At 41.7% G+C, this 13,661-nt stretch overlaps 1 protein-coding gene across 1 annotated transcript in view; it reads right to left on the bottom strand.

The window, feature by feature from the left end:
- The window catches only part of SPG11 (SPG11 vesicle trafficking associated, spatacsin), a 62,226-nt gene extending 49,382 nt beyond the window's left edge, over positions 1-12,844 (bottom strand). Inside the window, exons 1-6 of the mRNA XM_050967374.1 lie at positions 12,616-12,844; positions 11,000-11,184; positions 10,083-10,310; positions 8,550-8,748; positions 7,772-7,909; positions 4,658-5,115 (exon numbers count right to left, since the gene is read on the bottom strand). Coding sequence (XP_050823331.1) covers positions 4,658-5,115; positions 7,772-7,909; positions 8,550-8,748; positions 10,083-10,310; positions 11,000-11,184; positions 12,616-12,827 — 1,420 coding nt within the window. The 5' untranslated portion in view covers positions 12,828-12,844. The remainder of the gene's footprint in view (positions 1-4,657; positions 5,116-7,771; positions 7,910-8,549; positions 8,749-10,082; positions 10,311-10,999; positions 11,185-12,615) is intronic.
- Between the last annotated feature and the right edge of the window lie 817 nt (positions 12,845-13,661).

Here is a 13,661-nt window from a genome sequence, read left to right as displayed (position 1 = left end):
CAAGCAACCAGGGAGGAAAAACTTTGTCTGGCTTTACTCATCAAAGAATACATGTCAAAGATTTTCTGGACCATAAAAGGAAAGAGAGGGAACTCCTTTGTTATCCATCACTTTGGGAACAAAGGGACCAACACCCTCTGGTTCTGCAATTGGAGGATCCTCCTGCCTGAGGGGCTGGAGATGCTGATAGCTTGATGTAAGTGAGAAAGCTGCATAGGCAAAGACTGTAGCTTGCTCAAGTTCAAGCGAGATTTTGTTTTGTTTGTAACCAGACCTGTCTCTTTCTCTTGCTCAGTATCACTTAATCTATGTTCTTTGTTAATAAATTTATGCTTAGTTTTATTCTGAACCATCTCAGTGCTGCGTATGAAAGTAAGTGGGGTCCTCAAGTAGACTAACAGGTTGGGGTGTGCACAGTCTCTTTGGAAGCAGCAGACTTGGTCATTTCTGTGGCTGTCTAGTGATAGAAGCTGAATACTGCAGAGAGACGTCTCTGGAGAACTTGGGAACTGGGGATCACTAAATGTCACCTGCAAGGCAAGGTTATGGCTGGCAGAGCCTCAAAGAGTTTGCTGGTGAGACAGACAGATTGGTGTGGCTGGGAGCTGACACCGTTAAGCACCAGCAAAGCTCTCTCTTGCTGAGGCAGAGAGGTAACACAGCAGCTTACGGTTCTGGGCTCTCTGAGGAGAGAATGTCACACCATCATCTTTTCACATCCATCTTACTAATTTTCTTACAACTTTCAAAAGAAAACATCTGTAAACTCACAACTTGAGTATATAAACATAAAAGTTACAAGGTGAAATAAATTCTCATACAAAATAATAAGTATTTTAATCAAAACTAAAAATACATCAATCTGAGATACTTGCATGACAATCTAGTGTCGCACTCCTGAAAGAAATCCTCAAGTCCAAACACCGCAAAGAAATCAGTCATATTTTGGTGGATAAGGATTTTGCTTATATGATTACATGTGCTCATGTCCAGGAGAAGCAGAAGAGAACACAAGAATGTAGTTTGAGGCCTGGCCTACACTACACGTTTAAACCAAATTGAGCAGCATTAAACCGATTTAACCCTGCACCCGTCCACACAACAAGGCCCTTTATATCGATATAAAGGGCTCTTTAAACCGATTTCTGTACTCCTCCCCGATGAGAGAAGTAGTGCTGAAATCGGTATTGCCATGTCGGATTAGGGTTAGTGTGGCCGCAAACTGACAGTACTGGCATCCGGGCGGTATCCCACAGTGCACCATTGTGACCGCTCTGGAAAGTAATCTGAACTCGGATGCACTGGCCAGGTAGACAGGAAAAGCCCTGCAAACTTTTGAATTTCATTTCCTGTTTGCCCAACGTGGAGCTCTGATCAGCACAGGTGGCGATGCAGTCCCAAATCCAAAAAGAGCCCCAGCATGGACTGTACAGGAGATATTGGATCTGTTCGCTGTATGGGGAGACAAATCTGTTCTACCAGAGCTCTGTTACAGAAGACGAAATGACAAAGCATTTGAAAAAAATCTCCAGGCTATGATACAGAGTCCACAGCAAGCGTTGGACAAGCGTGTGACAAGCGTAACGGAAAGCCAAAGAATCAAATGGACGCTCATGGAGGGAGGGAGGGGGTACCGAGGACTCCAGCTATCCCACAGTCCCCGCAGTCTCCGAAAAGCATTTGCATTCTTGGCTGAGCTCCCAATGCCTGAAGGGTCAAAAACATTTTCCCGGGTGTTTTAGGGTATATGTCGTCAATTTTAACCTTTCCCACCCCCCCCCCCCGAAAGAAAAGGGAAAAAAAAGTTTCTCACCTTTTTTCAATGTCACCCTATGTCTACTGCATGCTGCTGGTAGACGGGGTGCTGCAGCGCTGAACACCAGCATCCCCTTCCCAGTGGCAGATGGTACAATATGACTGCTATCCAGCAGCAGCAGTAGCCCGTGAGTGCTCCTGGCTGGCCTCAGTGAGGTCGGCCGGGGGCACGTGGGTAAAAATGGGAATGACTCCCAGTCATTCCCGGCAAATGGTACAGAACGGCTGGTAACCGTCTTCATTATAGCAACTGGAGGCTGAGCTCCATCAGCGCCCCCATCTTCATGTCTAAAGAAAAGATTCTGTACTGCCTGGACTACCATAGCAGCGGGAGGCTGGGCTCCTCTCCCTCCCCCCCTCACACTTTAAGTCCTGCCTGGACTATCATAGCAGCTGAAGGCTTCCTCCCCCTCATTTTATCTCACTAAAAAGTCAGTATTTCTTATTCCTGCATTCTTTATTACTTCATCACACAAATGGGGGGGATACTGCCATGGTAGCCCAGGAGGGTTGGGGGAGGAGGGAAGCAAGGGGCACCCCCTAGAATGGCATGCAGCTCATCATTTCTGCAGGATCTCTGGGGCTCTGATACGGAGCAGCTGTGCTCTCTGGTTCTCTAGTACACTTGCCCCATATTCTAGGCAGGACTGACTCTATTTTTAGACAAAACATAAAGAAGGCAATGACCCGGGGAGTCATTTCCATTTTTGTCCATGCCCCCCCAGCTGACCTCAGCGAGGCCAGCCAGGAGCACCCATGACAGCACCAGACGGTACAGAATGACTGATAACTGTCATCTCATCACCATTTTACAATGACATGGCAGACGGTGCAATAGGGATGGTAACTGTCTCTGCTACCTTGCAAAGGCAAATGAATGCTGCTGTGTAGCACTGCAGTACCGCATCTGTCAGCAGCATCCAGTACACATATGGTGACAGTGACGAAAGGCAAAACAGGCTCCATGGTTGCCATGCTATGGCGTCTGCCATGGCAATCCTGGGGAAAAGGGCACGAAATGATTGCCTGCCGTTGCTTTCACGGAGGAAGGATTGAGTGACAACATTTACCCAGAATCACCCGCGACACTGTTTTTGCATTGGGATCTCAACCCAGAATTCCAATGGGCAGGGGAGACTGCGGGAACTATGGGATAGCTACTCACAGTGCAACGCTCCGGAAATCAACGCTAGCCTCAGTACATGGACGCACACAGCCGAATTAATGTGCTTAGTGTGGCCACGTGCACTCGACTTTATACAATCTGTTTTACAAAACCGGTTTATGTAAAATCGGAATAATCCTGTAGTGTAGACATACCCTGAGTCAGAGAATCAAGTGACACAGCAGAGGACCATTGTTTGGAAGGCATCCTGGGCAGAGTGATTTACCTACGTAAATATCTATAGAATCTGTGTTTTCCTACCTAATATTTATGTTTGCAGTGTTGTTGTAGCAGCCTTGTTCCGAGGATATGACAGAGACAAGTTAGGCGAGGTAATATCTTTTATTGGAGCAACTTCTATTGGTGGAAGGTATACACTTTTGAGCTACACAGAGCTTTCCTTCCTCCTTGTCCCTTCCATCAACAGAAGCTGCTCCAGTAAAAGATAATATCTCACCTACCTTCTCTCTCCTGGTACTAAGTCAGAGAGGTTCAGGGATTCAGAAGAAAAAAACAATCATTGGTTTAAGGTCAAATTCAGATATTCAAAACATAAAATTCTCCAGCAGATAAAGGAATGCATTTAACAAACTAGTTAATACGATGTAAACTATACTAAGAATATCAGCTAGTAGACAGATTTGGGTTTCATAATGAAGATCCATGGAGGAAAGGAAACTCACTAAGCACTCCACGGAGTTTGCATGTGTGACCTATGAGGAAAGCATGAACTACCTGCTTGTGCAGCAACTACAAAAGGCCCATTCCTAGATCAAAAGAGGCTGCCACTAGCTCACTTCACAGCAAAAGTAAAAACATCCATGCTGGGGGTACCATAAGGAGAAACTAAGGGAAAATACAGGGGAAACAAAGCAGCCAAAAAAGAAAGGAAAAATGCACTGAAGAAAAAGCCCCCAGTCTGATTCAGATTCAGGGCCACAGGCCATGAGTAGGGTTGCCAATCCTCCAGGATTGGCCTGGAGTCTCCCAGAATCAGCATTGATCTCCAGGAGACCACTGAAAGCAATCCAGGAGATTTTAAGAAAATGACATTGTCATGTTGTGGGGAAACATCTCCCGGAACAGCTTCACTCAGAGTTAGCAACCCTAGCCATGAAGAAGGGTCCACGTTTTATGGGCCAAACTCTACCTTAAAATATAGCATACACAACTCCCAGTGGAGTTTATATGAGGTGCAAATCTATAACTCAAAGCAGGATCTGGCACTAAACTTTTCATGAAGCCCCTCACTTACAACAAGATATATGATGAATTGCTGTCTTTGAAACTTAATGTTCTAAATAGCAGGGTTTAAAATAAAGCATAGATTTAGCAAATATAACTGTACTTCCTATCTAAACCCTGAAAATAAAATTGGATGGTTATAGATTTTTCTATACAATGTAATTATTCACTGTAACTGGGAAATTCATACTAAATCAGTATATCAAAAAATTACAAACTATGCGCCAATTTGTTTAATTTACACATACTGAACTTCTGTTAAAACAGGGCCACAAAGCTCTGGCAGGGCCCTATACGACACTCACCCTCAGCAGAAAAGCATTATGAATTGGAGAGAATCATATTAGGTAGACAGGGGAAGCATATTGTTAGTACAGACCAAAATGTTTTCAACAGAAGTCTTCACCATATTAGGAAAACCAAAAAACTCACCTGTCTGAATGACACACAACTGCTCCTCTCCACTGCAATCCACATAAATACAATTTTTGCCAATATGATAATATGTCACATCTTGTGTCTCTAAGTCCCACAGAGCAACAGTCAATCCTTTGTCACCTGCTGATAATGCAAACAGTGCACTAAATCCTGTCACAGATTTACACTCAAGTTTCATCATTTCTTCTAGGCCTCCCGGATGGATCTTTTTCCATTGTCTTCCTATGTCATTGATATTTGCATAATCTTTCCTTGTTGATTTGGAAAGGATATAGGCAATGTCTTGTGGTATGGAGGACAAGATCTTTTCAGATGTGTCACAGATTTTATAATCATAATGTTCAAGATGGGGAAGGTACTGGTACCAAGGTAAGCAAATGTTAGGCACCAAATTTGGAGAGTCAGGTCTCTCTGATGTGTTATATAGCGAGGACAAGTGTGCTTTCCATGACCTCGAGAAAGAGAGAAAAACGTACAACCACCAAAATCATGACAATGAAAGTAATTTACAGGCTTCAATTTTGAAAGGTTACTTTGACCAAAAAACATAAACTAAGATTTATGGACAAGATCCAAAATCCTGCACGCCACCCTCAAAATACTGGCAAAGTAATCTATCTAAAACTATTTTAATACTGATTATTTACTTCGTGCAACTGAGTTGTATGCTTACAGCAACATTAGCTCATAAATTTCACTAAGCTCAGTGTTGATCTTTGTTTTTAATTTTCTCATAGAATTACTCAAGGACTTCGTAAGGTTTTTTGATAAATAAGACATTCATCGAATAAAGAAAACTATTCTGACTACATAAAGCTGTTACAGCTTTGGGTTTAAGAACTTAATATTAATGGTATATTGTTTATCTCTAAGACTAGCTAAACATCATAGTTAAAATACTAAAATTAAAATACATGTGAACAAGACACATTCAGACTATTTTTATTTTAATTCATTGAAGAAGTCAACAAGCATGTGGACAACGGTGATCTAGCTGATATAGTATACTTGGACTTTCAGAATGCCTTTGAGAAGGTCTCTAACCAAAGGCTCTTAAGCAAAGTAAGCTGTCATGGGATAAGAGGGAAGGTCCTATCATGAATCAGTAACTGGCTAAAAGATAGGAAACAAAAGGTAGGAATAAATAGTCAGTTCTCATAATGGAGAGAGGTAAATAGCAGGGTCTTCCAAGAATTTGTACTGGGACCTGTGCTGTTCAGCATACTCATAAATGATCTGGAAAAGGGAGTGAACAGTGAAAAGGCAAAATTTGCAGAGAATACAAAATTACTCAAGCTAGTTAAGTCCAAAGTTGCAAAGGGAATTACAAAGGGATCTCATTAAACTGAGTAACAAAATGGCAGATGAACTTCAATGTTGACAATGCAAGTAATGCACATTGGAAAACATCATCATGTAAAATGATGGGATCTAAATTAGTTATTGCCAGTCAATAAAGATCTTGAATTGTTCTCTGAAAACATCTGCTCAATGTACAGTGGCAGTCAAAAAAGCTAATAGAATGTTCGGAAGCATTAGGAAAAGGATAGATAAGACAGAAAATATCAAAATGCTGGCATACAATGCCATGGTATGCCCACACCTTGAATACTGCATGCAGTTTTGGTTGCCCTTCTCAAAAAATGATTTATTACAATTGGAAAAGGTGCAGAGATGGGCAACAACAATTAGGGGTATGGAACAGCTTCTGTATTAGGAGAGATTAAAAAGACTGGGACTGTTCATCTTTGAAAACAGATGACTACAGGGAGATATGATAGAGGTCTATAAAATCATGAATGACATGGAGAATGTGAATAGGGAAGTGTTATTTACCCTTACACATAATACTAGAACTAGGGATCACCTGATGGAATTAATAGGCAGCAGGTTTAAAAGAAACAAAAGAAAGTACTGCTTCACAGAATGCACAGTCCATCTGTGGAACTCTTTGCCATGGTATGTGGTGAAGGCCAAAAGTGTAAGTGGGTTCAAAAAAGAATTAGATAAGTTCCTGCAGAATAGGTCCATCAATGGCTACTAGCCAAGGTCTGGGATGCCACCTTATGCTTCAGGTGTTTCTAAGTCTCTGACTGCCATAAACTGGGACTGGACAAAAGGGAATAGATCACTCAATTACCCTGCTCTGTTCGTTCCCTCTGAAACATCTGGCACTGGCCACTTTCGGAAGACAGGATACTGGTCTGACACAGCATGGCCATTCTTAAGGACGAGGATATGTATTCATCTATGTCTAGCATACAAAAAGTTCTGGGGGGACTTGTAATAGGACACTATGTCTGTCGGTACTGGTTAAAATCTAAGTCAAAGTAGTATGACAAGGACACTATTGTCTCAAGGTTGGTTAGTGGCCTACAGAAAATGGACTGAGATTGTCTAACTAATTCCCTAGCAGTGGCCTAAGGACCACATCATTTTTAAACTAAGATGAGCTAACAAATTTGTGCACAGCTGATTTCAGAACTTGCTAAATTTTTAATTAAAATTAAGTAGTCTAGTAATATGTGAATCACCTAGATCAGCGGCTCTCAACTTATTTGATTGTGCCCCCTTCTTTGTGTCTGTAGTTTACACCCCTTCCTGCCCCCACAAGTACATACACTGATTTAAAAAAAAAAAACTAACATGCAACTCTCACTAAATATTAAAAACAGTAAGTCATTCATTCAAACAGAGCCAATGATCTATTGTAATAAGATCAAAAACAAAACTGATTGCAGTCAATGCTTACAATTAAATGTGCACACCGTGTCATAGCAAACGGATTAACGTACAGATGGCAACAACTTTGTATAATACTATGGAAGCTTAAGAGAAATCCGTCAAAATGCACAGTGCTATCTAGAGTCAAATGCACAGCACCATCTGAAGGAGGATCTTATGTGTGTGGAGGAATGAGCTTTGCTAGTTATTCACTGTTGTGGGTAAAATGTGCACATTTTTTTCCTAAAGCTTCTCACGCCCCCTCAGAATACATTCCATGCCTCCCCAGGGAGGCCTGCCCCCCAGTTTGAGAACCTCTGACCTAGATTACGATGCAGGAGAAACTGTAACAGCTTGTGCTAGAAGGTATTTATATTTACAAACCTGTCTGTCCGGAAAGAAAACCTCGTAAGTTTCATGCTGCAGTCAGAGCTAGCAAGGTCATCTTCATCAATTCCTTCCAGTCGTGTCACAGGAAGATTTTGAAAAATTTTCTTACAAAATAAATGCCCAGGGAATTCTCTGCAAATAGAGATACTAAAAATAATTGCAGTTACACAACCTCCAAAACTTTTAATGACTTTTTAAAATGCAAATTTTTATATTTATTCTATAAAGTCACAAAATTATTCTGATGAAAAACTGGAAGATAATATTGCAGAGAAGTGGTCCTCTCTCTAAATTCAACAGCATTTCATATAAATGCATTCACATAATACAAACCCAGAGTATGATTCTGCAATCTTCTTTCAGGTGAGCAATTCTTGCTGGGTCAAATCTTCAGTCGGCAATTATCAAATAGAGGTGGTAAATTTAAATTGCTAAGCAGTTCCAATATAATACCTGTAGATACTTCAAGGAGCTGCTACTACCCAATGCTATCTGAAAAACCACAATATATCCCTCACCTCTTCTAGCAATAGTACGCGAAGACTATTGTTCTGCTTGCTCAAGCGGAAGAACATATGCTGAAGCTCGCTGATTTGCAAACTCTGAAGAAACATGATTTTTTAATACGCTTTTACTATGTCTTGGGCCCAGTCCGACCCAAATGGACACTAATGGGAATTTGGATTCTGACTGCAACAGATGCAAGCTTGGCAATAATTCAAAACTAGCTAGCCTCATAAAAATGTATTTTAAAATTTTGTAGCAAACATACCTGAAATACAAATTTAGATCAATAGAAATGGCATAATTAGACGAATTAATGATCACAGCAACGTTGAGATCGTGCGACACCTTTACCAAAGTGAGGGGAGATAAGATGGTTGTATTCTTGTTCTCATCCTCCACGTTTGCTTGGAAGAGTGCAATGTCAACATCTGCTAGATGCACACCATCTACTGTATCAAATATGTCTTTACACCAAAGTCAAAGAAAGTGACAGGTTTCAAACTATTCAACAAGCAAACAATACATAACAAAATAGGTCAGTGAATTTCTTGTACTTTGTTTCCCAAGGTAGGTGTATATGTATATAGTCTTCAAGTTCTTGCACAGCAAGATATTTATAATTATTAATTTTTTAGGATGTTTCACAGTAGCACTCAAAGGCCCAATCAGGATTAGAGCCACATTGCGCTAGGTGCTGTACAAATGCAAAGTGTGCCATGTGCCCTGCTTCATAAAAAGCTGACAGTCAATTTAATTAGAAACTCTATGCCAATAGAGCACATATTGAACACTATTTCTATATCCACTCTCCCTACTGCCCCAAACTTCACTCTCTGACGTGTTTTTGATTATAAAAGCAAAACTGTGCAAAGTACAGTTTTAATTAACAATGACTAGAGCAGAAGAGGTCTTTTTAAATTTTGGCAGTACAAATTGCAAGGTTGTTGAAATAACAGACTGAGTGGATTGAAACTGAAGTAAAACAATCTCTCTGAATAGTAATTAACGTAATGAATATTGGAGTATTGGTGAGAGACTGCCTGAAAAATGTTCACAAGCCTATTTTTGAATTCTGGACAAGAGCATGGAGTAGGAGCATTAACAAGAAGTCAGCCACCAAAAATGATGGAATGGACTCCAGTCTCTCATGAGAAATTGTACCACTGCTATTTAGCAGGACAACAAGCTACAGAATGTGATCAAATTCGAATGACTGTATCTAGTTGTCTTGGAAAGTACAACCTATAAATTGCTTCAAACAAATATGTTGACGTTACTAGTATAAGTCTGTAAAACCATTAGGAATGTAATTAAAAATCAATTAAAATCTAAATACTATTTAAAAACCCTGAACCTCTCTAAATGTGCATTCACATTTTTTTGGCAATTGCTTATTGCAAAACACAGTTGGAAGAACAAAATAATGGGATTATTACACAGTGTAAGAAAAATCAGCTGGGAATAGAGATAGCTGAACAGTTTGTGAAACAAATGGCTATCATCCTGCCACAAGAGACCAAAAAGTTGGCATCTACAGTGTAATAATGAAGTTCCACTGGCCTGGTGAGACCATGTTGTACTTCAGCTTTTCACACTGAACTATGCTATCACATGGACTAGATGGATGAAATAACGTCAAAATAGTGAGGCTTGAATTTCCTTCACAAAATATGTGTTTAATCCTGAAAGGGTTTCAAGAAATATTTTTTTCCTGTTATCCACATTCTTTTTCTTCACAGTATGACTTTACTTTTTTTGATCAATTACATTGGGAAACAGTGTCCATTGCAAAGGATACATATCCAGCCAGAGTTATCTAACAAAAATAGAACCCCTCTACAAAAGTTCACATCTGTTATTCTTTCCAAAGCTTGTGGAGACAAATCAAGGATAAAGCAGTCAAGTGCCTGTAATTCTGTATCTTCTCCAGGAAAGTCAAGGTGCACAAGAATAAAGTTATTCAACAGCAGCAAAGATGTGTTCTTTTTAAATGACAGAATCCTCACAGACGATATTGAAGAAAGACCTGTAAAATTATTTTTAAAGAATCAATTTTTTTTACACATCCAAATTGGTCATTTTGATTCAAGAGACACTTATATAGCTTAAATTCATTGTCTTAGCCTTTTGATCAATGTAGTGTGCCAAGATCACTGAGGTCAGAACAGTTTCAAGAATAGCACTAATTTGTTTAACCAACTTCTACTACACAAAGACAACATGGGGAACACAAAACCACATTTTGATAGGCACTAAAAATACTAATTTTGAAAATAAAATATTTTAGCAAGGAGACTTCAGGGCAGGGGATCTTAAACTTATTTAATGTTTCAAGGCCCCAATCCTGCAAAGGTTTACATAGCTGCTTAACTCTATACTGAGACTTCAACAGGCTAGTCACAGTGTAAAGTTAAGTATACGCTTAAGTCTCTGCAGGATCCGGGAGAATAGTCTCAACTATAGTACCTTCTTATTTTCATTTGATAAAGTGAAGTGCATGACCGTCTGTAATATTTATATCATTGCCATTCAACAAATTCATTAGCATTACTGATGAGTTCCAAACCCACAACATTAAAAATGACAGCATGAAAATATTTTACACCTTCCTAAGGCCCAATCCTGCAGACCATTCTTATGTTAATAGTTGTTGCAGGATTGGGTCCATAATCACCAAGAGATTAAAAATACCGAATATACATTGAATGTACTCACTAATATTTTTAACTTCCAGAAGTTTTTTAAGTCTCTTTTCATTCCAGCTGTACAAGGCAGTTGTGTCAGATTTTCCATCCTCTCTATTGAGCTCATAGACAAACAGGTCATTGTTTTTACTAAGAGCCAGGAGTTTTGGCTTGTTTCCTTGTGGATCATTATTTTCTGCATCCTCCCACATGAAGCTATATTTAATAACAATATTTAATGTTACGTTTATTCACATTATTCTCTTCCAACTTCAGCAGATTCCACAGTTCAGAAAACATAATAAAGCAGTTTAAAAATACCTACTGTGGCGTTTTATTCACACACACACACAACTAGGGCACTGACAGAAAAAGTGAAATATACACACAAACTGCTATCAAATGTCCAAAATATACACTAAAAAGGAAAAAATATTTTCTTGCTCTTTTATCTATTTTAGTTATAGTGATCATAAGTGTTACTTGTAACAATAATAGGCACAACACTTTCATAATGTGATTTTTAAGCTGTCAGTGATGCTTCAATTTTCAGGCAGGCTTTAACAGTTTGTCCTGTTCCAAGACAGAGGAGATTGCCATGCTTCAGAAAGATAAGGTGGGTGAAATAATATCTTGTATTGGACCAACTTATATTGGTGAGAGAAAGACAAGCTTTCCAGCTCCTACACAGTGACAGAGCTCTTTTTCAAGTCTGCGAAAAGCTCTCCCAGAGTTACAGCAAATGCAAGGTGGAACAGATAGTTTAGCAATAAGTAGTTAGCACATATTGGAAAAGCCATTCCAGGGAGACAAGTATCAGAAGGATAGCCGTGTTAGTCTGTGTCCACAAAAACAAGGAGGAGTCCAGTGGCACCTCAAAGACTAACAGATTTATTTGGGCATAAGCTTTCGTGGGTAAAAAACCCGCTTCATCAGATGTACGTATCTGAAGAAGTGGGTTTTTTACCCATGAAAACTTATACCCAAATAAATCTGTTAGTCTTTAAGGTTCCACTGGACTCCTCATTTTTATCCCAGGGATAAAACCTCTGCAGTCAAAGGAGAAACAGAGGGAGCTAGTGGGTCACAGCAAGCCCTCTCCCAGTTCTTCTATATCGTGATGCCAACTTTTCCCAACCTAGTGCTAAAAATTTCCCGAATCTGGTGAAAAATTCCCAGATAAGAGTTTTTTACAGTGCTTCTATATCCTGGGAAATTTCCCCAAACCTGGGGATTTGTGAGTAAAATGTTGGAAACTGGGAAATTGGGAAATTTCATTCAAAACGTTTTACTCAAAAAAGCCCAGATTTTGGGGAAATTTCCCAGGATACAGAAGCATTGCCCTCTGCAGTCTCGCTCCTTCCATTAAGTCTCCCACATTTCGGGCTGTGAGGGTTTGAGGACGGCCCTGGACAACAGGCTTTGCGTCTGCCCTGTGACGATCAGCAAAACAATACCCAGCAGATGGAGAAACCCGGACACGTCAGGGCGCCGCCCAACAACCCGAGACGGCGTTAAAGCGCCGACAGCAGCAGACTGCAGCGCGCCGCCCGGAGCGCGGCTCGGATCCCGGCCTGCCAGCCCCACGCGCCGCGGATCCTGGGCTCGACGGGTCCCCCAACCCCTGCGCTCGGCCCCGCCACTTACTCCGCCCACGGTCCCGGGATGGGGCTGCCGCGGGCCCGGCCAGCCCTGTCACAAGCCAGGGACCTGAGGTGGAGCCCCCCCGAGACCAGCAGGCTTCCCAGAGCGTCCTGCGCCCTGTTGAGCTTGGCCTGGGCTGTGTCCGCCTGGGGGCTCCGGGCCTCCCGGGAGAGGGGCACCAGCAGCACCCGCAGCTCCCCCTTCGCGCCCTCCATCCTCCTAGGGGCCGCCAGACCGAACTTCCGGCTTCAGCCAGGGCACACGGGCCGCGGCCATCTTGCGCAGAGCACTACTTCCGGCCAGTCTGACGCAAGAGGACGACGAGACTCGCTGGGTCGAGGAAACCCGGAAATCTCTTCGCTTTAGGAAACGGACATTCCACTGAGACTACAACTCCCAGAATGCCCTGCGGTAAAGACTATCTCTTGTGACCACATGGAGCATTGCATGCTGGGATTTGTAGTCTTCGTACGTACTAGCTGTGCAGTGCAACCAGAAGCATGTGAATCGAAAGTGGTAGTCTATGGGCTGGTCAACACCACGGGGGGAAATCGATCTTAGATACGCAACTTCAGCTACGTGAATAACGTAGCTGAAGTCGAATATCTAAGATCGGATTACTCACCCGTCCACACCGCGCGGGATCGATGTTCGCGGCTCTCCCTGTCGATTCCACAACTCCATTGGGGTTGATGGAGTTCCGGAATCGATATAAGCGCGCTCGGGGATCGATATATCGCGTCTAGATGAGACGCGATATATCGATCCCCGAGCAATCGATTTTAACCCGCCGATACGGCGGGTAGTCTGGACGTAGCCTATGAGGCCACGCCATAATGAGACGAGTTGTCTGCTCAGATCATGAGGATCTCTGGATTGGTTGCTTGCTAGCTAGTCCATTTTAGATGAAGCATTATATGCTGTGACTTCTGTTTTCGATGGGCTCCTAACCTCAGATGCAGTCTTAGCCCTCGTCCAGACTAACCCGCGGCATCGGCGGGTTAAAATCGATTGCTCGGGGATCGATATATCGCGTCTAGTCTGGACGC

The sequence above is a fragment of the Gopherus flavomarginatus genome, chromosome 9 (genome assembly GCF_025201925.1).
Source record: "Gopherus flavomarginatus isolate rGopFla2 chromosome 9, rGopFla2.mat.asm, whole genome shotgun sequence".
NCBI classification, from domain to species: domain Eukaryota; kingdom Metazoa; phylum Chordata; order Testudines; family Testudinidae; genus Gopherus; species Gopherus flavomarginatus.
This window is presented reverse-complemented; position numbering and strand designations above follow the sequence as displayed.